The sequence below is a fragment of the Vicugna pacos genome, chromosome 14 (assembly GCF_048564905.1).
Source record: "Vicugna pacos chromosome 14, VicPac4, whole genome shotgun sequence".
Classification (NCBI taxonomy): domain Eukaryota; kingdom Metazoa; phylum Chordata; class Mammalia; order Artiodactyla; family Camelidae; genus Vicugna; species Vicugna pacos.
In genome coordinates, this window is record NC_133000.1 from 11,646,425 (window position 1) to 11,671,716 (window position 25,292).

Below are 25,292 nucleotides of genomic sequence, written 5' to 3' on the forward strand. Positions count from 1 at the left end.
CTGTCCTATGCATTTGGATTTTTACCAAATAGGCGTGTAGGTCCAAAATTCCTCCAAGAAATCCAGGTATTGCTTCTTTTCATTCCTCAAAATAAATATACTCTTAGAGTATCTTCTTGTACACAATTTTCTTAAGAACTAAAAACAAAAACTGTTAGAATTTCAGAATTTATGTACCTTTAAATAAGGCCTGATTTTCAAAGCCCTGAGTACATAGAATGCCTACATTTTGGATCTTCATAAAAGGTCTTCGTTTCTTACCCTGATTTATTATATATAATACTTAGTATGGTAATTATTCCTAAAGCTTGCTGATAATATCTATTTAAATTTTTTAGCCTAGAAGCCCATTGAAGGATTACTGGAATACCTCTTCATTGCTATTATTAATGGCTTCTGATTACTAATAATAACTAATAATACTATAATAACTGCTAATAATATATTTTCCCCCCAGCAAACAAGTAATTTTGTTTAAACAGACAGAAGTAGTGAATTAAACACATAAACTTTTTCTAACCAGAAAGATATGTTTAGTTTGAAAACAAGAGTGTCCAAGTTGTAAATTATTTTTCAAACAGAACAGTAGGTTTTTCCAAGTTTTAAAAAGACATCAGTGCCTTTCTAAAATACACTTGTTAAAAAGTGCAGGCTGCTCCTCAAAAACCTGAAAATAGACCTACCTGATGATCCAGCAATTCCACTCCTGGGTATAAATCAGAAGAAAATGAAAACATTAATTCACAAAGATACATACACCCCAGTGTTCATAGCAGCACTATTTATAATACCAAGATACAGAAGCAACCTAAGTGTCCATCAGCAGATGACTGGATAAAGAAGATGTGGTGTGTGTATATGTGTATATATATATATAGTAATATATATATAGTAATATTCTATAGATATAGATATACAGCAGAATATTACTCAGCCATAAAAGAGAATGAAATGTTGCCATTGGCAACAGCATGGATGGACCTGGAGGGTACTGTGCTTAGTGAAATAATTCAGAGAAAGACAAATACTGTATGTTATCACTTACATGTGGAATCAAAAAAATTAAACGAATGAATGTAACAAAGTAGAAACAGACTCACAGATACAGAGAACAAACTAGTGATCACCAGTGTGGAGAGGGAAGCGGGAGAGGCAAGACAGAGAGAGTGGACTGAGAGGCACAAACTACTATGTACAAAATAAAGCTATAAGGATATACTGTACAGAACAGGGGCTATAGCCAATATTTTGTAATTCCTTTAAATGGAGTATAATCTATAAAAATATTGAATCACTACGTTGTACACCTGAAACTAATATAATGATGTAAGTGGACTACACTTCAATTTTTAAAAAAGAAAAAAAGAAAGAAAATTGAAGAATAACAAATGTAGACTGTAAGAATGCTTGCTAAAATTCAGTGGAAGATAGAGTCTTTCTTCTTTCTTGACTTCCATCCATACAAAGTTAGTTGCCAAAAGAATTTTAATAAAAAGAAGTTCTTCGATGTGGCAGTTTGGCAGAAGTCTGTGTCCAATCTGCCAGTTCAAGGATTCATGATATTGGCTGCTTACGGTGGGCATTTTGGCTAGCCATTTTATTTGTTCTTGGGTAAATTTTAATATTCTAAAAATCTTTATTTTATTGTGGACAAAACTTTTATTTTTCTCATGGCGGTTCTTAGAGGCTCACGTGTATCATATCGGCCACTGGCAAAAACCTAATTTGTGAGTAATATATTTGGTTCCTAGTCCATCTTTTTATTGAGTCCTTGAATAATTCTACCAAATTAGTATTTCTTAAAGCAGAATTCAGATTCTGTCTTTCTCTACCCCAAGTTTCCATCGTCCACCCCTGAGCCCCAGGTGCTGTATACTCACCGTTTCACCTTACATTTTAGATTATAATTCATATATGGGCTTTGGTTTACCCTCCTTACTAGAGTCTAAGTCTTACAGAAGGGGATTAAACATGAGCCATCCCAAAACCTCGTAACACGTGTGTTCGCACAGAGCTCTGTTCAGACACACTGCCGTGTGTTGCCTAAATTATTTCCCTACAAGGTCTGGTGCTCGAAGACCATACCAACTTGTCTTTATACTTACTGTTTTTTTTTTTTTTTTGTCTCTTGGCAGCTATGTATGTAAATAAATGGCTTTTATATTAATTAGAGATGGTGAAATCACCAAGGAGGGGTGTATTTGTAGCTCTGGCATAATTTTAAGGGGATCAGAGCAGTCACCAAAAAGTTCAACTAATTAAATAAGACACAAGTTAAGCACAAAAGCTCGCTTTGAAAAATTAATCTGAAATAAATGCAAAGAAACTGTGAAAACAAACACATGACATTGATGGTATTCTCCATTCTCTCTCTCCTTCCCTCCTTCCCTCTCTCCTTCTTTCCTTGACAGACATCAGTGACAATGATGTCTTAGTTTGTCACAGGAGCAATGGCCAGGTAACAAGATGTGAGATGATTCCATATATTTCTCTTCAATTTTAAACCTAGACATCTAAAATTTCCAAATCTTGATTTTATGGCTGAAAACTTTTTCTCCCCTTTTTATATTTTTGTCTCAAGGTAGCACACATTCAAAAGTTAATCCAAAGTAGAGCTCAAACTCTAATCCTTGTCCACTGTAATGGCTGTGTCTTACAGTAACGTGCACGGTGCTGCTCTCCAAATAGGATTTAGGACCCAGCCTCACTTCACAGGGCATTAACTAAATGGTGCTAAACCGGTTACTCTGAGAGGTGCAGGGGGAAGAAGTTTGCTTTCATTTCCCTGCAGCGTCTCCTTGGGGTCGGGGGTGGGGAGACGTCTGGCGCCACAAAAGGAATTAGGCTCTGGTTTGAACACAAACCTGAAGGCTATTAAGTTTATTTTAAGAATGTGTTGCCAGAGATCTAATAAATTTATACCTTGCCTCAGGCAGTGCATGCATGAAATCACGCTGCACCAGGTGTTTTGTTTTGTATTTTTTCCTTTCCTGGGAGACAGGAGAGGGTGTGGATCTTCTTGACAAACTTAACTCAGCTTTTGATAACGTAGTTATTGTTTCTTTAAACGTATGACAAGTTTTTTTTTTCTCCTATTTGTAAATGGGAGAAAATGATAGAAAATTATTTCTGGGCTGCATTAAAAAGAGATAAGTAAATTCCTCCCCCCCAAATTATATATATATATATAAAATATATATATACACACACACACACACACATATACATATACATATATATACACACTTTATAATTTCATATCATTTTAGACACACAATGTTTATGATCTTATGCTTAAGTACAGTATTTGAGATTGCACTCTGTTAAATGGAAAAATCACCAGACAAGGAGTGAAAAACCCCTGGGAATTTATTCCTCTTTTGCAAATACCTGCCTTGTAATCTTATTCAAATCTCAACTTTTCTGGATCTTGAGAAAATGGGGCAGAGAGAAAAGATTCAGTCTAGGGTTCATTCTTGCCCTAAAATACTTGGAGTTTTTATTTGTGTTTTTCAACCACATCATTATTTCCTGAGTTAGTTTGTGTTTTTTTTTTCAGAAGACAGAATCCGACTTTCATTTTCAAAAAATAGTTTCCTTAGTTACTCAGATTACTGCATTAAAACGACTGTGCTAGCTTTTAATTTAGGCTGCACGTGATCGGCTAGTAATAGGCATGTTGTAAATGAGAGTTCACCTTGAAATTATACGTTTGCTTTGTCCTTTGTCCTCTGGAGAGGTACATCTGAATTCCATGTCCTGGGCATGCAACCCAACAGTGAAGACATTCATTCCACTGGGTTTAAACTCCTAATTAAGAAAGCAAAGTATTGCACAATTCAATCAGGTTTGATTAAGGAAATATTTTTAATCCCTAGGTTAGGAGATAGAAACACATGGTTCCCCCCCCCCCCCCGCCTCCTTTTTTTTTTTTTTTTTTTTTTTTTTTGTCTTCATTTTGTTACAGGGGCTGAAAATCAGCACATTCCTTTTTTGTTTAGGGATGGAGGTGGGGGAGGGGGCCCTGCTTGGAGAACGGTGGAGGATCCCTGCAGGCTCCGGCTTGCCCACTCCGGCCCAGCTGTGGTCCTGATGGAGCCATCATTCAGCCTGGAAGCAGCGTTCCCCTCCCAGCATTCCCTGAGTTTGGCTACGGCCCCCAGTGCATCCACAAAACAAGAGGGTCGTACCCTTAACTTGTGTTAATTTCTCTATGATTCAGTCTCAAATATTTTAAAACTGACCTTCATACTCTTATTTCTCCTGCTTAATTCTGACCATCTGTCAGCCATGCTATGCATTAACACGAGGGGGCTCGCTGGCAGTAGAGGGAAAAGTGCTCACATCATCATTTTTGCTTCTATTCAATAGCACTCGTTTGTAAATTAAGTTAAAGCAAATTGAAGTTAAGCTGGACTTGCCTGTAACTAGAATACTGACCTAAAGGAGGTAATCTGATTACGCAGAAGTATAAAAACAATCCTAGCAGTGATTATAAATCAATAAAAAAAGTTTTAAAAAAACATTGCAAAATGATTGTAAATCAATAAAAAAAGTTAAAAAATTAAAAATAATAAAAAATAATAAAATTAAAAAATAAAAAAACAATCCTAGCAGTCTGGATGTTAACCTCGGATGCGGTAGATGAATAGGAATTCAAGTCTTTGGAACCTCATGTGTGAGTACTCACTGTATACTCACTATGCGTATGTGTGTGATCACATCGTGTCCCTAAAGAACAAAACTACACGTATGGTGACACTCCTGCTTCGAGGTGAATGTTGGTATATTCATCAGTCCCATCCCCACCTCCATCACTTGGCAACTTCTTATCTTTAGAGCCTACGGGAGAATAGAGGGTAGAGTGTGAACTGATCCATACTTGAGCTCAATTCCATGTGACTTGTGTGACAATTACCAAGATATCACAGCTCCGTGTGTGCTTTTTCCTTAGGAAAGATGTCTTATGAGTGCCTGAGAATGGCCTCAAAGACCACTACGTGAGTGTGTATATCCCTAGAGGTCAACGTGTTCTGTGCCTACTTCTCTCCACCTCTGGGTCTTTGTCCTGTCACTTCTCCTTCTGTACGTTTCTGTGTATATTCTTCATATGTCTTTGTGGATCTGACCCCTTGGGCTGTGCTGTCTCTTTTTCAGAATGTATATTGGTGGAAATGGGTGTGGGTGTGTACAGAATGGAGGAAGAAAACAATACACCAATTATCAGAAGTTGCATTACAGCAATTTTGGAAAAGATTATTGGGCTAAATCACTGGAGTTATTAAGTAGTCTGCAAAATTATAAAGCCTGTTGACTTTTCTGGGTCTGTCTCTCAGCTCTTCAGTCATGGAGGGTCCCCGTTGGCTTTCAGGTCAAGGCTGTTCATCTCTGGGTGTCTGGGGTCAGGATTAGCACCACCACCCTCCCTTCCAGGGCAGATTTTGGATGCATCTTGACCACTCCCTCTTTGCCTTTAATATCCAAATACTCCAATAGGAAGAGGAGAAGGAAGTAAGTATTGAGTAAATGTCCTGAGCTCCTATCAAAATCTTTGCAGTTCCCTTTTTACTAGATTTCTTATCTCTGATCTTATACTTAATCTTCCAGGAACACTTTCCCCCACCCTCCCTCTGAGTATCCAAATACCTGTACTTAAGTCTCCATTAAAACACTATCTCTTCCATGAACTTGTCTTTGATCCGCTCAGGTGAACTCCCCCAATTCCTTCTCAGTGCCTCTCTCCTAGCCCTTGTCAACCTCTAGCTCATACACATGATCTACGTACTTGTGTCGCCTCCCATAGTTGAATGTCAACTCCTGGGGAGGGTGGCGTGTTAAGAGCCAGTTGGCTTCAGCTTTACACCTGGTGTTTTTCAGTAAACAGTAAACTCTACCTTACTCTAAGAGCCAGAATACAGGATCGCAGGAGCTCTCAGGGACTCTCTCATGGAAGATTCTAAGGCCAAGCAAAATTTAGAAGATCATCCTAGTAGAGAAAAGGCAATGAAATAAATCTCTTATTTTAACTTTAGTTTTTGAATCTCACAATAATTAATAATATTGATGCTGATGGTATTTGCGTGGTTGTTAATCACTGTTCTTAATTTTGAAGAGAGCAAGACGGCTGAAAAATCAAATTATCGAATTTTCCCAATAAATTAGATAATATTATCTTAATCTTTTCTACTATAAATATCAATTTCTATTGCTGATTTTAACGTTGATATCCAACTTTTTAAAGTAGCTGTATATGTGATTTCCAGGTCAGTTTCCAGGCTGAACTCTATGCTGGGCAAATGGAATAGCACCAAACTAGAAGGTCTGAGCAGGCTGGCAAAATATGACTAATACCGTTATGTTCTACTGGTAACCAACCTTCCTCCAAGAAAGAAAAAATTGTCAAAAATTTTTGAAAAAATTGTCAAAGCTAAATACAGCCAGAAATTACCCTTTAGTTAAGCATGAGTTTCCTATTGAAAAAGCATGCTTTGTCTTTACAGAAACCAGGCAGCCCCCTATGTTTCTAGGGAGGGCTAATTGAAGGTTGTAGGTCTTTGTTATTCTAAAAAAAAACAAAAACAAAAAACTGTTGTATTCCCATTGAGAAAAAAGATGAAGACGGCTAAAGGCCAGCTGGAAAAGTTCAAAAGAGGTCTTTTCATCAAAACCTTAATGGCTGGAGTGTCAGGGTTTGGGGACAAAGCATTTGGGAGTGTAGTTATCAGCTGTCAGGCACCTGTTGTGTGGATTTCCAACACACGTTAACAGACTTCAGCTTGTTTCCAGTGAAACACTGAGACTAGCTCCTCGTGCATCATAGTGACAGAATCTATTTTAGAAAAGCAAAGAATCACACTGAATTAAAAATTTGTTGGTTTTTTAAGTTGTTTGACTTCATCGAAAATTTCACACTCAGTAAGCTGTTGCTATAGTTGATTAAACGTGTCAACATTGATTATTCCCATATTTTGAGGTTTTAGAGGAATTTGCACGATAGGTAATAAGTGAATAAATAATGTGTCCTTCCGTTCTTTAGGTAAAATGCAGACTTCCATTGTGCGAGGCCAGTTTTAGTCATGAGAGTTACAATAAACTTCAGCCTACTTCCTCAGATCTTTGTATCACTACTGCATAGTTAAGTAGTTTCTAAGATTTTACACATTCTGAAATGCAGCAGGAGTTATATTTGTAGAAATCAGATCATTACATAGTATTTAATTCTACTCAGGGTTAAGCTTTATACATTTAACTTCATATTCTCTAGTAAAATATCTACTTTAAAATCCCTGATGTAAAGTGAAAACTGAGCACTGAAGACAGTTACCTGGAGTGCGTCACTGTCTTGTGAAGCAAAGTTTCTCTGTGTTGTTTATGAATTTTATGTCAAATAAAAATCTGAAAGTGGTGGACATATAAAATCCTTGGCAAACTTGTACTGTGTGTCACTTAAAACCCCTGATTAATCAGTAACCTAGCACCCTCATTGTTCCAGAACATGAGCGCCAATCGGAAAATAAGTTTTATAAATCTGGAATAGAGATGATATTAGCTATCCCTGAGACCATCCATGCAACTTCAAAATGGAACAGAAGGGTTGAACAGGCATTTAGGCATCAATAAACATTTAGATAAACACAAATTCCAATAATTCCCATTCATAGGTGATCACAAAATCTTTACACAGTGTTCGTGGAATAGAAGTTTGCAAGACATTTTAGAAAGAGTATCATTAAAAACAATTTCAGAGTGAAGAAATTCAATGAAGCGCGGGTAAACGGCGGGAGTAACTATGACTCTCTTAAGGTAGCCAAATGCCTCGTCATCTAATTAGTGACACGCATGAATGGATGAACGAGATTCCCACTGTCCCTACCTACTATCCAGCGAAACCACAGCCAAGGGAACGGGCTTGGTGGAATCAGCGGGGAAAAAAATATCAAACAAACAAAAAACAAACAAACAAAAAAAACAATTTCAGGCTTAAAAAAAAAAAAGACTTAAAAGAGATATGGTACCTTTATGGAGGACATTTATATGGCCTGATAAGTGAAGCACTACTTTTAACCAAGACATTAGAGTGTCTAATTCATTAAATCGGCATTTTTCTAACAGTAAGTGAAATGAACTCCCTGCCTCCCTGGATCATGCGTTACAATGGGAGGAGACAGAGTGAACAAACAAAAAAGATAACATAAACAGGGTGTGAGGATTTGGAAAGCACTGAAGGGAAAAATTACCCAGAATAAAGGAGCTGGAGAATGCTGGGGCTGTGTGAGGGAAGACCTCATTGAGTCAATATTCTTAAAACATGTACTGTTTAGAAAAAGACTACTATTTTCTGGAACATTTTAGGAAAGGGTTAAAATTAGATCTTTAAAATAGCTAAAAACTCAAAACTCAGAGAAATAGAGGAACTGCATGCTTAGTGATTTTGTTCTTGGATATGGGGTAAGAAAGAGTCAGGAAGAAAGTACACAGAACTATAATCAAATTCACTTGCTAATCGCAAGAGTTAGTGAATAGGTCAGAGGTTATTCATCACAAGTTAGGTAAAACTGTAATATGTGCTTTGTTTGTATAAACTGAGAACTGTTATGAAACAAAGAATCAAACAGGAGTCACATAGTAGCCAATTTATTACTAAAAATCATACTTATACCATAAGTTTTCTCATCAAGGAATAAGTCTTTAGACCTCACGTTTTAGGCGCTGCACTGGATCTGGAGACTAGAAGGATGAATTTGACCAGTTCCCGTCCTGGGATGCTCAGGAAGGCAGTTAATGGCAGTATATCCATGAAGATAAAGAGCTAGGATTACTCGGGTTGCAGATACAGAAGGGGTACACACAGCATGTGAAGCCAGGCTTCCTGGCTGTAGGCAGGTGAGTTGGACCCAAACAGATTGCTAGGAGGAGTAAGAAAGCAAAGATATTTTGGGTAGAAGATTTCCCACACGTAAAAGCACCCACCACATTCAGAAAACAGTGAGAACTTGGATGTGAACGGGTATTTCTCTCCATGGAGACCTGATGGGCTGCGAAGCTGAAGGTGTTCAGACGGACAAGGAATGGGAATAAAATCTGGGACTTGGTAGAGCCACAATCTCAGTGAGATAGAAGTGTGGCATAACGTTATTTTCGAGTAATAATTAGTTGAGAAATCAGAAACGTTTTATGTATTAATTTAATTGATTAAATGCTATTCTATTCTTGTTTATTACTTTCTAGAAGAAATGTTCCAAGTAATAGAACATAAACACAATAATGTAAAAAGAAGTATTTTTAAAGACAGTAAGACCAAGTGCTGGCAATGGAAAAAGAATGAATGGCCACTCTCAATCTCTGACAAAAAATTAGTACAATTAGTAAATGTGCGCCATTAAACAATATGAGAGGATATCCGCTAATGTGCAAAGCTGCACAAAATAGTTGGTAGGTGAACAGCTGCAGAACCACAAAGAGATGAGAGGGCTGGAGTCACTGCAGGAGGCTTCATGAAGGAGGCAGTACAGAGAGCCTTGGAGGAGTAGAAGGTGCAAGCAGAGGAGTGATGGGGTCATCATTTCAGGCCAGAGGACAGAAGTGACAGGAAGAGTCGGGGTGGCAAACCCACAGGGCAGTAGGACCCTTGGCTGGACCTCAGTGTTCAGATCAGAGGCAAGGGGAATGAGACAGGGCAGGGCAGGTGAAACCAGGAGTCTGCCAAGGATGGCCTGACCTGATGTGTGAACCTGCTGTAGGGAGATGGGGCAAAGGAGAACTGAGTACAGGTGGATTTAGGCAGATGACTAGTCTGGCCGTGGGCATGCAGGATGGATTTGAGCATGCGTGGTGTGGTGAGGGGCGCGAGCTAACATTTGTTGAAGGATGCTATCCATGTCCTGCACTCTACTGCGTGAATGTACGGGTATCTCACTTGATCTTCACAGCAGACGCAGGCATCAATTAATTTTACCCTCGTTTGACTCTCCGAGTGAGGAAACAGAGGTCTAGGGAAGACACCTGCTCAAAGTCAGACAGCAGATACGTTGTGAAGTGGGCTGTGGACTCCAGTCTGAGGCGCCCCCAGCCCCTGACCCCACGTCCCCAGATCAGTACCCAGTGCCCAGGACATGTTGACTTAATAAGTTCTTAAAGACAAAATGAGGAATGAACTCGTGTTTTCCAAATTATTTATATTCTATATTAAAAAATTTTGCTAAAAACTAAAGGTCTGTAATCCTATCAGTTTAAAACACAGGAAGCAGCTCCATATTTGTAATGTCTTATTTTTCATAGCTACATTCACAGCATCAATACCATTTTTTTCTGTATTTTAAGTGTTTCAAATATTTCAACCAAATTTGCATATTTGTTATTTAATGATCGAATACTATTTCACTGATTTGATGTATCACAATATAGTAAATGCTAAGATTTTTGGTTTGGGGGCTAATGTAGAAAATATTGCAATGAATAGTTCCTTACAAATATGTTTTTTTCTTTTCTTGAAGCAAAAATCTCAGAAGGACTTACAAGATCCAATGGCATGGACATCTTTTTGTGTCTTGCACACATTGCCATGTACCAGTCTAAATGGCTCGTGCTAATTTACAATTCAAACAGCAGTAAACAAGAAAACCAATTTCCTTACATAAACTTGGCTGTACTGAGTATTTAATCTTCAGTACATGTCAACTCATAACTCAAAGTCGCTGCAATTTTTAAAAAATTTCTAGCCAAGATACACATGTTTTCATGTGTCTGTTCACTCACTATGTTTTCCCCTGTGTAGATTTTTTTGCCCTCAGTCTATGAAAACCTCAACGTTTTCCTGTCTCGTCTCTTTTTCTCTAAGGAGCTTGGTGTGAACTCAGAAGAGAAGAAACTGGAATTGAAATTGCGCCTCTAGCTGTGTTTATTATTTGGGCTTTTTTCCCACTGTTTTACAGAAAGACTTAAAAGAAATTATTGATACCTTTGTTCGTGAACCCCACCTTACTCTGAAGTAACTGGGTTAGATCAAAGAAAGTGGAGGGGGACACGCAGGGTGATCAGCTGATAACAACTTCTGTTTTCATTTGCCTCGCAGAGCAGCCTTCACATTAGAGAGATCACACACAAGGTTTATTTTCTCCCGAGAGGCAGCCAGCTCCATTTTGGTGGGAAAGTAGGAGGAGAAAGGCTTATCTTCGAACTAGAATGGAATCAATGAAAAGACCTGTCTGTCTGTTTGCTCTGAGGAATGGAGTGGAATATGGTGGGGAAGGGAGGCGGAGACGGGATATTTGTTTTTCCTTAAGTGGTTATAATTAAAGCCTTCCACCCGGTTGCTCAGTGAACCAGAAAAAGGTATTTGTGAAGTTGTGAGTGTGTGTTTAACATCACAAAAGAGCCTCGCAGCTCGCTTTATAGAAAAACTTGCTCTCCAGCGGCACCTTGTGGGAAGTGCGTCATCCTGCAACGTGGAAACTTGCTTTTATGATTAAACAAAACTGCTTCTGGTACTTCCGTGGTCCTTCCCCCGACCCACTTTCCCTGCTAAGATGGCGGGATTTTTGCGAAGAATTTTGTCAGCTGTTGTATTTCTGTATAACAGTCGCTGGACCATAAGCTGTGTCTCCATGTACGTGTCCTAGGTTTTGTATCAAACCAAGTAGCTCTAGGAATTCTTAATGTTCCATCATTAAAGTCATCTTTGGAATTGCTAAGGTCATTCATTCCGGAAAGCACTAATTTGGGGCTTTCCATTTTTATTTTTCAGGTGGAAACAAGTTAACCAAGCAGCACTTTCGTCTGAATTGGGCTTGGATCTCTTTCGAAAAAGAATATTACTTGATCAATGAGGACTCCAAATTTCTAGATGTCGTTCTTAAACGTAGAGGTTACTTGGGAGAGACTTCATTTATAAGTAAGTTTAATTTACACTTCTGTCTCAAAATCACATTTTTCTAGCAAAAGTTCACAGTTCTGCAATGATTAAAATATGTTTAAAGCTCTAGTTTTAAAGCTTAGGGAGAAATTGACAATGAAAGTTTAACTGCTAAAGAAACATGCCAAAAAGTTTTGCATTGAGGCTACATTGTAGAGAAAAAAGCTGGAAAAATAAGAAATATGTAACCAAAATATATGTCTCTTCAAACCCTCTACCTACATGTGATTTTTCTCTGATATAAAATAATTTTACAAAATGGTAGTGATCACTCATAAGCTAAAAAAATTTAAATGTCACTAGATCTTAGGCTAGGCTTAGGCAAATCTATAATTTATCTATAAGATAAAATTCTGCTGAAATATCAATTTATGAAGCCTACTCTAACAATAAGTAAACAAAAAATTATTCAGTGGCCTATTAAGCTTTGAAGTGTAATTTACTCTCTGTTGTGTTCGAATGTTCTGGTAGGTTACTGAAAGTTTCAAGAACCCCAGCATTATGTAAAAGCACTACATAAAGATATATGTTGTGACTTTTCTTGGAAACTAACAGTAAGGTGTTAACTACTAGCCATTTTCTGCTCTTTGACCCTTTTAAATAAATCATGAATTTTGTATATACATTATCTCAAAGATGATCATTCAATCTGTAGCCAGTATAATCCATTAATAAATTAAATCTGTATTAGCAGCTCACAAAAGGGTTTGAATTTCAAAGATCTTACTACTCCCAGTTACTGAACATTTACTAAATGCAAGATATTCCGCTAAGCACATTAATTACTTTATTCATCTCTTTTACTCTTTACAATCCTTTATTCACTGACTCCACTAGTATTTTCTTGATACCAGTTGTTAAGTGCCAGACGCTGTGTCAGGTAATGGACTATGAAGTGATAATACTGACAGCTAACAGTTATTGAGTTCTGATTGTGGGCCAGGCCCGGCCCTCAGTACCTAACATAGCCCCAGGAGAAGAGGGTCGCTGTATCCCCTATTACACAGGTAAGAAGACAGACAGGTTGTCACATCCCCAAAGTCACACCGCTACTAATAGACAGAGGTGAGATTTGGTTCCAGGACTGACTCTCTTAACTACTACACCATAATGCTTCTTAAATCCTCTATAACGGAGGAAGTTAATAACTCGCCTTTGATTCCATAGTTGCTAGGTGGCCAAGGCAGGATTAAAATCTAATTTCTCTTTCCGAAAGTTCCTTGACTAACCTCCATGCCATTTTTCCGTGCCCACAGCAAAAGATGGGATTGCAGTCACTGAGTAAATCAAAGTAATACGGTTTGTTTACTAAATTATCCTTTTGAAAAAAAAAGAAGCATAAATCGAAGCCCAGTTTGTAAGCTTTTTAATTTCCAGATTTCTTTTTGCCCCACCTAATAGTATTTTTTACAGTATGTGTGGTTTGCCAGCTGAATATTTCTTTGTATCTTCAAGGGCGAGCAATTTCTGGACATTGAGTGTGTGACTGTCTCCTCTACCACATTGCATGAGTGTGGACTAACCTGCCTCCTCCCAAGTCTACACGCCATTTCTTAATCCCTTATTAAAAACGGGGCCCCTGTGTAAAAGGAACTCATGGAGGTGGCAAGTGTTTAGTAACCGTCTGTCGACCCTCAGACTTTAACGCACGCAAGACTTACATGCGGATCTTGCTGAAATGTTCATTCTGATTCATTAGGTTTGGGGTAGGGCTTGAAATTCTGAATTTCTAACAAGTTCGCAGATCTCCTTGTGCTGCTGGCCCATGGACCACACTTTAAGCAACAAGGTGGGCTAGTCCTGCACTTAGAGTAAGTACCATGTGTTAATTAGAAGAGGGGAATTTTTATTTTTGACCCCAAGCAAATTTAGTACTCCATCTGGGTCTCATTGTACCTTTTAAAAAAGATGACATGCCCTTCGCTGTTTATCTCACGTTTGAGCAGCATATCAAACAGTTGAAGACGACAGTCTTTTTTCACTAAATAGAAGTCCATTCCTCTTTGCTTGACGAAACAAAGATATTGTCTGTTTATACTTCACATCCAGTTGAGAATCTCGTGTAAAATCTACTGAAAAAATTATCAGTGCTTTTAGCAGTAACAACTGCGATTTGGTGTTGCAACTTAGTATTTTATTAGATTGGATGACCTGATTATCACTTAGAAGAATGACTTAGTTGGAACCAGTGGACATTCTTTGTATTAAACTGAGTCCTTTTTGTTTTTCACTGCCTTTTGAATCCCTAGAAAAATAATGCCTTGTTGATGAAACAAAACAAAACAGGAAAGTAGGCAGTAGCTGTCAGGGACCAAATAAAAGATTCTTTTGCTGGCCATACAGCTGGGAATAGACGGGTCAATGAGCTGCATGTGTGCTGGAACCTCAGCGAGACTGAGTCCTTCCATCATCACCTTGGCAGTGAATTGCGGTGGAGCCGAGAGGTGTTGACAAGCACTCTGTGTGCATTAGGAGCCAGAGAGCTGACAGGAAGTCAGCAACGTTCACCAAGATATGTCGTGCTGGCTAATGAACTCATCTACAAAACAGAAACAGGCTCGCAGACGTGGTGAACAGTTTTATGGTTACTGGGGGAAAGGGGGTGGGAAGGGGTAAATTCAGGAGTTTGAGATTTGCAAAGGTTAACCGATATATGTAAAAATAGATTACAAAACAAATTTCTTCTATGTAGCGTAGGTAACTATATTCAATATCTTGTAATAACCTTTAATGAAAAAGAATATGAAAATGAATATATGTATATATGTGCATGACTGAGACATTGTGCTGTACACCAGAAATTGACACATTGTAACTGACTATATTTCAATTTAAAAAAAAAAAGAATATGACGTAAAGAAATGACTTTTCGTTGGGATGGAGTTGTCTGGGGAGGAAATAGCCCCCCAAAAAAAGATATATAGTGCTGGAATTCCTAGTTCTGTGCTCTTTTCCCTCTTGCCATTAAATGAATCATGCTTTACTTTCTATTAAAACAAATGCAATATTTATATCTCAGTTATTTTTCTGAGATCTAGAAGAAATATTTATTTTCATCTTCATTTTAAGATGAAACCAACAGTCAGTGATATACTGAGATGAAGAAATAAATATTCAAATTAATCTTTCATAAACACCGCGAGGGCAGAGATTTGATCTGTTCTGTTATCTGTTTCAGCCCCAGCACTTAAAGCCTGGCACATAGCAGGCATTCAGTGAACATCTGTGGTTGAATGGATCTTACTTGGTCCAGCGTCATTTCTAGTTTGAAGAACAAAAGGACATTTTCTAAGGATAAGATAATTTTTTCAGTTAAATGAGAAATGTTACAAAGTATTTTCAGAGTTTTTAATTCCAATGGTCACAAGATTTTGTTTTTCCTTTTTAAAGTCTGTCTTTCCTACCAACTTCTCTGAAAATTGCCAGTGTGTAAAGGAACATATTTGAAAATGGAAATTGTTCTATTAACCTGACTCATGGAGAGGTTCTGATTCAGTACTTGAAGATAGGCTAGAGCAAGTACTCACTCCAATTTTACGATTTTTCTATGATGTTGAATTTGTTGATTCTTTGTGCTTAATAGATGAGTATGTGTTATGATTTGAGTATGTGGCATGATAATTGTAAAGAAAGATCCTCCTGTAGTGTACTCGGAGACTCAGAGCTCCTTCAACCTTCCCGGCTAACTTAAATTGACCTAATGAACCACCAGAGTCAGTCAGACACATAGTAACCATATACATTTAGCTCTTTATTTCTGTCCACATGGTTTCATGGAATTCTGGACTGTTCCTCAAAGAAAACCTAGCAATGCTCATGTTGACAAACACTGATTTACATTCTTTTAAGGGCCCTAGTTCCATGAAATGCTTAGAGAATATTATAATTTTTTGTTATTATGCTTGGCCATTCACAACTTAGATTATCAGAGAATTATTTGACTCACAGAGTCTCTTATTATATTTTCCAGTTAGAGAATTTTTCTTAAGTTTTTAAAATATGATCCATGCAATACAACATATGCAAAAAATAAATAAATATGAAGAGATTCAGAGCATATGAATATGTAGGTGTAAGACTGTTTCAGAACGTGAATATCAATTTACTCAGTCTTGTTTTACAAGAGGTGCTAACACCAACCTAGTGCAAAGAACATATAGCAAGACCGTAACGGTGCAAGAGTTGAACAGAGTCATGTACTGTTGAGCATCTCAGCAGAACACTTCTGTTGGGGACCCATACCCCATTATCCATTTCACGGAATCAAGGCAGCGTTAGCCTTGCACTGCAGGATGAAATGACCCACAAAAAGTTCACAACAGGGAAAACCTTAATAACCCAACTGAAGAGAAACCTAAAAAGATGACGTTGTGTTTCCGTGAAGGTATTGGCACGAGAGACGGGACGGCAAAGAAAGACAAAGACTTCAAGGCCAAAGCACAGAAACAAGTGCAGTTCAACCCAGGCCAGACCAGGGCCGCGTGGAGGGTGCGGATCATGAGTGACGGCGAGCACGAGCAGTCCGAGACCTTCCAGGTGGTCCTCTCGGAGCCCGTGCTGGCCACCCTGGAATTCCCCACGGTGACCACGGTGGAGATCGTGGACCCAGGAGACGGTGAGAGCTACCGCCAACTCGCCTGTGCTGTTGCTGTTGGGTTTTCAGGACAAAACTCCTTATGAAGGAAGTTTTAAACCCAATGTTTGGATTTTCTATAGAGAGAGCTTTCTAGAGGAACGGTTCAGTATTCTCAGATATGCTGTTGGCAGAGGGAACCCAAAAATTAATGAAGGGAAGCTGTATTTTTTCAAGTAAATAAGCTACAAGTAGGCACAGGATTATCAACATGTTCCTTCTCTTGTTATAATTCTATCCTTTGAACTGACATCACTCGCCTTGCTGTTTTAGCATTATTTCATGACTTTTTAAAGTCTTTTAAATATCTTTTGAAAATGTCTTTAAACAAATGCTTTAGAAACTAGACCATTTGGGGATTAATTTGTTCTCCATGTAACACTTAATTATTCAAGCTTCTTCCTATATTCGCCAGCCAAAACTTTTCATTCTGCCATATGTTTGCACATTTATTACATAATGCCCACCCACCCCACCCCCACTCCTTGGTAAAAAATGTTGGGAATCATTGCTCTTACTTTCTGTTAGATTACATTTTCTTGTCAGTGCACACCCTTGGCTGGTGTTGTTTAAAGTGAATCTCACTGCTTTTGAGTGTAATTTGACCTTTCCCCTCCCCCTGCTATATTTCTACAGTCCTGACTTGTCTCAATGCAGCCAGGAAAAAAAAAAGAAAAGAAAAAGTTGAGCTGGCTTTTTGAGGGCTGGCATGTAGACAAAGCTTGGAGAGACTCCTCTAAAGCTGAAATGCTGTCAGAAGACAGACATGACTTTCTTTGAAACTGCCAGCCTACTTTATTTTGTCCGTCAGAGAACTCTTAAATGTTCTGTAAAGATACCATCTATTCAGTACATGAAATAGAGATGTATGTGGACATCTCAGGGTTTCAAGATGGAGCATAATTAAAAGGAGAGGGTAAGAAACTGGAGTTCCAGCCCTGTTTGCTTAACTAACGTCTCTGCCTTTAAATATGAAGGTTAGTTATGTTTATGATTTCCATTAAAGAACAGTTAGCATTTAATTACATTTAATTTTATCTGCAATATCTAAGAATAAGCAAGTAAATTTTCTTCTGGTCTTTTGAGTAAGTGCTAGCGTGATAAAGCTTCTCTCTCTGGAATAAGCCCATGACAGCTTTAACACGTATAAACGGACCCATTAGTTAAGAGTTTGTTTGAAGCCATTCCTTGATATTTTATTTGCCCATTGGTATAATCACCCTACTTTACCTTTAGGGATAAGACACTCAAACTCATTTGTGCCTTCCTACTTACAAGCCCAGGGTGACACACACACACTACTCTACACCCATAGTAAGTGTGAGAAGTGGGATTTTAGAAGCAAAATACACACAATAGTCATATGCACACACACACACACACACACACACACACACACACCCCTTATATAATCTGTGTTCTTGAAAACTACCAAGTAAAAATTTGCCGTAATGTGATTTTATGGAATGATGATCTAAGTTGTCTTGGCGTTTTCTAGAGGAAGTTCAGCCCCGTTCATTCCAGGCCACCATCATCACTATGATGACTGACAAGCGCTCTGGAATGACAGATGCCTGGAGTGTCCCATATCTTGTTGAAGACCAGTGGCCTTGAAATTACAAGCCTTAGGTTCGATTCCCATCTCTACCATTTCTGCTTGTATGACCTTAATCAAATCAAACAGCTTTTGTTAAGTTTTAGTTTCCTAATGCACAAAATAAGAAAAATTAATTACTCTCATGTTGCAGCATTCTTACGAAAGTTTCATAAAACATACAGCAGAACACAAATATTATTGTTATTTCTAGTGTCATAAATTACAATGTTAGATTTCATAACAGGAGATTAAACAGTCTTTCTTCTTTCCACAAAGGATCACTTTCCCAACCATTTCAAAAATTTGATTCTTTCTACGCTCTTGTAGCTCTTCACTTATGAATTCACTAGCTCTAGGAACTGTTATAAGCTCTCTTTCTGCATAATAATTCTAGATTTGTTATGAGATCTCTTTGCACGTATTAAAAATGTATCCAGCACAGGCTTGTGCTGAGCGCAGCACTGTGCCTTGGTGATGCAAAGACAATAGGATGCAATCCCTTCTATCAAAGAGCATATGACCCAATGGGAAAGAGAGCCCTGTGAATAAGTGATGGCAGCAGAATGTGGGGTAGCAAAGACTGAACAAAGCATTATGGGAGCAAGAAGAGGGAGTAACCAGCTCTGCTTTACCTTAGGCTGGGAGCTGCTTTTACTTACGAGCCAGGTTCTATAAACACAGACAGGTACACTCTTTTGCCAGTACCTTGCTCACCCACAACGGGTGCTGGTGGTGATAATAACTGAAACTCATCGAGCTTTGCTTTGTGCCTGACAGTGTCATTAACACAGCGTAGACATTCTTTCATTCAGTCCTTTACTACCTTTCAGGCATACGTACCACTTTAGGTGCTTTACTTGATGTTTATAAGATGCTCTCAAATTCACATGCAACACGTTTTAGAATATTGGCTCCCAAATTGTATGACAAAAAATGTGTTATCATAAACTCTACATACACACACACAAACATGTACATGCATACATCCCGGATTCTCACATGTTTGTAATTATACTCTTATAATACTCTCCCTCCATTTATATTTTTTAAATTACATAGTCATGACTTAAGAAAGTTTTTAAGTGACTATGTACTTTATCCATTAAATGAATATCTACAGCCACTGCAGAAGCAATACACACACTTAGGTGCTGATTTACTTGACCTAAGTCATTACTCAGTCCCCACATGGATGCTCTGTCTTGCCTCTTGTGCCTCCAGATGTTTGCGACTCTCTGGCTGGGAACCATGGCTCGTCTGACCCCTCTCGGAAGAGTGGGTGCAGTCAGTATGTTTTCTGCATCATCTGTGCAGAATGCAGCCCGCCTCGAAGGGCAGTGGAAGCCTGGTGCAGATGCACCCCATCCTCACCCCTGACAGCCCTGGAGTGCCCGCGGGGAGAACGGAGCCAAAGCTCCCAAGTGGCCATGTGCAGTTCTCACAGCCATGCTAGGACCTGCCCCTGCCCATCACAGAGGGGCCACAGAGCTCAGTTCAACTATCAGATGGGGCTTCAGAAGCGCACATTTTTGTCCAGAACAGGACTTATTTTGTTGCATTAAAATGGAGGGCTGAAAAGGGGCTTTTTGTACTTCTCAACCAAATGCCGTGGGAGAACAAAGAGCAAATACACCATTCTGCCACGGTCATGGCTGTCAATAACTTCCTAGACAAATGGGTTTAGTCATTGATTAAGTAAATCAATAAATTCAATTTCCTCATCCATTGAAGCCTGTGGTACAAAGAGGAGAGCTAGAATAAGCAGAGAACAGAGCTCTGAGCGGGGACGGGAACCTCTCTGTGTCCTGCCTCCCATGCCTGCAGATGTCTGCCGCCCCAGGGTGCCCACCTGCGGAAAACCTGCTCTTTGTTGTCATGACTTCTACTTCTCTCCTTCTGCCTTCTCTACCACTTTGCTACCCTCCCTCGTTTCACTTTGATTCCACAATCTCCATCCTTTGCCTGTGCACATAGAAAGTTTCAAGTGGGAGGAGCTTTACCCTGCATGAAATGTTAAACTCATTTTCTGGATGAGGAACCCAAGAAACTGAGCCATCCTTTAGTCCCTGCCTAAGCCAGCCACTTGGAAGCTGTTTTATTTGACTTTCTTTTAGCATTGGCAGAGATGGGTGAAATGACACTGCATCTCAGGGGATGGACGCTCCCCTGTGAAATTCCATTGGATGGTAGCAATTGTCTTCCGTTACAAGATTCTCTGCAGCTGGGCTGGACTGTGATCAAAAGCAGACAGCAGATTTCCGTGAGACTAGAAGGGCTTCAAGAAAATGTCAGGTCACTGTCATTCCTCTTGTCCTGTTTTCTAATCTAACCCAGGGAAGTCCAAAAGAACTGTTCCACGGGCCAAGGGCAAGAGAGTAGGTGGCCGTATTTGAGTGCCCACTGTAAGCCAGACACTGTATTAGGACCTTTACAATCTTATTCATTTAAACTTTATGCTTACAACTCTGGGCTTTATATGTCAATTTCCAGATGAAATATCTGAGGCTCAAAGAATTCATTTTCTCGAAGTCCCCCAGCCAGTGTTTGAATATACATATATGTATTTCCTCCAAAGCTCTTCCATTTCCTCTGAGTTATACAGTCACCTGTCATTTCGCATGAAGAAATAATGAAAGAAATAATAACCAAGATCACAATTAAACAGTAAACTTTACCGTAGCAACATTGTTTCACCTATTCTCACATATATGAAAAAAGAAAAAGTAATTTTTTCTATGTTTATTCTATTATTTTTTACATTTCTCTATCAAGCCTCAAATGCATACCTATAGGTAAATAAAAGCAAGTGTTCTAGGAAAACCATCAAGACCACTTTAGCCCTTGTGTGATGTGTCTGCGTGTTCAACAGATATTTACGGAGCATCCCCAGGTGCCAGAGTGAGGAAGGCACACTGACCCTGAAGCATCATATCATTAGGTGATTACATGCCACTAAATTGTTACATTTAACAATGCAGACTGCTATGTATGACGACAGGAGGAGCAGTCAGCATCCACAGAAGTCTCTGACCTAGGGTAAAGGTAACTTCCCCTAACTGTCAGAAATTACGCTACTTTTCCTCACTCTTAGAAGCGTATAAATATTACTGAATATTAAACATTTTCATTTCTGTTAAGAAGAAAATATGTAAGAACTAAATCTTATTTTCTATAAAGATCCCTTTTCAATTCTATGTGATTGTATCTGAAAATTTCTGATTGCAATGGACTGTCTAACATCTTCACGAGACCCAAGTACAGCCGTGAGCGAGTGGATTAAAATATTTGATCTCTGCAATCATTTTTAGTGGGACCAGATTAGGTTAATACTATATGATGTATATGATATATATATAAATACTACATGATATATAGTATCATAATATGAACCTATTAAACTCTACTATTAAACATAGCAGAGTGTAAACGTACCATTCTAAAGAAACTAGAACTTACATCTCAAGAACCCTAATCTTATTGGATACACAGAAAAGGCAAACTTTTGTTTGCTGAGTGAACCACCCTGTTTCATGAGGTGGAACTCAGATGATATAGGCTGATTAATATATGAAGCCCAACCATTATTATTTTATTATTTTCTGTACCGCTGAACATGTGGACATAAGGAGATCGCTGCCTAGCTGATATTTTGACATGCGTGAGCCAGAATGAAAGGTCCAGATTTAAGGAAGTGATAGTTAGCTGCGGCCAGTGACACTGAAATGATAAAGCGCACGAGAGCTTCAACTTCAATGAGTGTCAGACCTTCTGGTTTTTGAACTCTGTTGCCGTGAAGCATGGGTCAGTGTCTTAAGAGAAAGAAAAAATTATAAGCACTTGTTCAAAGGACAGCACACGTCTGGACATGTCGGTCACCAAAAGATGGTTAAGAAAAAAGGTGATGCAAAATGAAACGATTTTAGTGATGGAAAACTTTCTGAAAGTTTCTACATTCACAAAACAAAAACATTTAATGAGATGAACAAAGATTACCTAAAGATCCAGTTTAACCAACATGTTTGCATGCTGCCAAAGAATAATTTTTGGACATTGTGGCTTCCTGATGTGAACTCGTAAACACTTACTATCATGTGACTCAGATGTATTTTCATTATTCTCATTGTTTTTTCAATTCCTGTGAAATTAGCCCATATTACTATGTCTGTTTCATAGTAAAAACAATAATAAACCATTGAAATGTAAGAGAGCAGTCCATCCATGTTCAAACGTATCAGTGACAGGCTCCGTATTCTGTACCACTTGCTGGCCAGTCTGAGGGCACCATGGTTGCCTGGAGATGCGCCAGAATATCTTTTGAGTTGGTTCTGAGTGTGCCAGACTGTCTAAAGACGAACACTCAGTGCCTTCATCCATGCACTGCATTTTCTTCCCCTTCTTTGTTCTATTACAGCAAAGGTTTTCAGGAGATCTATTTTTCTATCATATTTTTAGCAGAGTCTTTTTTTTAATCTGTTTAGTATAATTGAGAAGAGGGGCATCTTTCCAGTGTAGCTACAACTATCTTATTTCTGAGAATAGATGTCATTTTTTGCCCAAGTCACAGCACAGTCAAAACCAAAAAATAAAAACAGCAGCTGCAAATCAAAGCACTCCTTACAGTGTGGTCACATTGACTAATAGTGTGTTCACTTTCAGCTTTATTTTTCAAAAGAAAAAAATGATAAAACCAATCTGAAAAGATAAAAGTAACACACGTTCATGGCAAAAATTCAGAGATTTAAAGAAATAAAAGTCACTGTAGCCCCACCACATGAAAATAACCACTGTTAACATTTGAGAGGACGTCCCTGCAGGCATGTTTTTCTGTGTCTCTACTTACTTAGTAGAAAGTTGGCTATTTCTACAGCATCACCTTTGCTTTGTGTCTTGGTAAACACCTTCCCGGAGGCTGCTGTGGTTTCCATTTCATGCGCTAATGGAATTTGACATATTATATGTTTTTCTATTATGTCATATAGCTATTATATTCATGGACATATTATGTATATTATGCATATATATTTTATGTAATGCTTCTATAAATTATTAATATGTATTTTCTACATATTATATTTTTTAATCAGTATATCAGTCACAGGAGCAAACGAGTGGCACATTCAGAAATAGTCATTTTAAACTAGAATTTAATAACACGACTATTCGGGAATTGGGAAACCAGTGGATGTAGTCAAGTGCCCCACGGCTAGTAAGAGGGGCACCATCACCACCCCTAGACCTCGGGAAAGGGAAGAAGTTCGCTGATCCAGGGGGTGAGCCAGGGCAGCCGGTAGGCACTGTGACCCTCACTTGGTGGGGCACAGCCAGGTCTGGAACCCTGAGGGGAGCCAGGAGAGCAAGTGCGACCTCACTCTGCTCTCACCCTCCACGTCCTCCCCATGCTCCCTGTTTGGCTGACCCAACGGGAAGCCAGAGCGCACGGGAAACCTTTGATGTGGTTCATAGTAGGCAGCTCCTGGGGCACAGGGCAGAGTGGAGAGGGATGGGACGTGGACCCTGAGGACCGGTGTCTGCTGTTCCAGCGTCTTTTATAATCCTCCAGATCAGTGTGGTTTATTGTTTTAAAAATAACCATGAGGCATTTTCTGTGTGCACATGAGACTTTCAGTGAAACAGACCCCCAGGCTAATATCAAAGCAACTGTTTGAGGGTTATCATGTCAAACTATTGAACTAAATGTTTTATTGAACTAAATGTAATTTTACATTGAACTGTATCTTTCAACAATTTTATGTCATTGTTAGTATTTGGTGTACCTTTCTGCTACCTGAAAAATGAATCACTGAGACTTACACTGTTATATAAATATGAGGTTGTATACTCTTGTGTCATGGCTATTCCTCTAGAGGAGGAGGGAAACCACAAATGGGTTCCTTACAGCTGATAACATAGGTTTGTCAATTCTAAAGGGATCGCTATTTAAAAAACAACAAACAAAAACACCAAGGGTCAAACAACACATTATTATACTTTTAATCATTAATTCAAAAGGAACACATTTGGGGTAAAAGAAAAATAATAATAGAGTAGACATTACATGATCTGAGTGTTAATTCTAACTTGACCAGTAAAAGTCGTTGACAAATAATTTCAACTCTATGGTTCCAAGTTTCCTCATCAAGTAAGACATGAGACAAGATGACTTCTGAGATTTCTTCTACCTCTAAAAGCCAACTACTCCGTTGGAAGGTGTGGTGACCTGAGCCAAGAGAACAAAGCTGAATTTAAGGGAAGTGTGTCAACAGCACCTATTAATTGAGGAAAAAAGCAATTACTGGAGATAAAAGCAATGTTGGGTTTTATGTCTAGATTAGGAATTCACTGGTCCAGAGCCTACACGTTTATGTGTGCTTCTCCCCACTTCTCCATCCTGCCCCTCACAATGGCTACTCTAAACGAATATGCAAAGGGAAATGATCGATCATTGGAGCAATTTTAATTTGCACGGGACTATTCTATTTAATGAAAGGCTGAGCAAAATTAACTGTGTTTTCTCCTTAGAATCGACTGTATTCATCCCCCAGTCTGAGTACTCCATCGAAGAGGACATTGGCGAACTGTTCATTCCCGTCAGGAGAAGTGGCGACGTGAGCCGGGAGCTGATGGTGATCTGCTACACACGACAAGGTAGCTCGATTCGCAAATGACCTAAAATGTCCCCGCAGATGTATAAATAAGCCTCTTTAACATGCTGGAGTCATGAAACTATGCCATGAAAGTTACACTTTATTAGTACAATTTTCATAAAGAAAAAAAAGCTTTTATGCAGGAGTCTTCTTTCACTGTTACGTCTCTGAGGACCTGGAAGGGCTCCAATGCTTAGTGAAAATGTTTCTGATTTGCTTGGTTACTCTCTCTAATACTCAGGCTTTGACGACTGCAGGATATCGAAGTCCCCTTCCCTCACCCAAACCTGCTCCATAGAAGGAGGTTGTTATTAAAAAGAACAACAAGGAAAAAGAGGCAAAGAAATGCATTCCCAAGGACAAGAAACTAATTTGAAACTTATTTCAACCAAATTTCAAAATGCTTGTTTTGCTCATGGAGTAAGAATCCTCTGAAAGGTGATTTTATATAATACAAAACTAAAATTAATACTTAATATTAATATACTAAGCACCGTTCTAAGAAGC

The 25,292-nt window shown here is 38.7% G+C and overlaps 1 protein-coding gene across 2 annotated transcripts in view; it reads left to right on the plus strand.

Moving 5' to 3' along the window:
- FREM2 (FRAS1 related extracellular matrix 2) overlaps window positions 1–25,292 on the plus strand; it is a 133,918-nt gene that overhangs the window by 49,334 nt on the left and 59,292 nt on the right. For both annotated transcript variants that reach the window (XR_012079950.1, XM_072976152.1), the window contains exons 3-5: window positions 11,744–11,890; window positions 16,296–16,526; window positions 24,661–24,786. Coding sequence is in view for 1 of the 2 variants with exons in the window: in XM_072976152.1 (XP_072832253.1) it covers window positions 11,744–11,890; window positions 16,296–16,526; window positions 24,661–24,786 (504 nt within the window). In the remaining variant the exon portion in view is untranslated. The remainder of the gene's footprint in view (window positions 1–11,743; window positions 11,891–16,295; window positions 16,527–24,660; window positions 24,787–25,292) is intronic.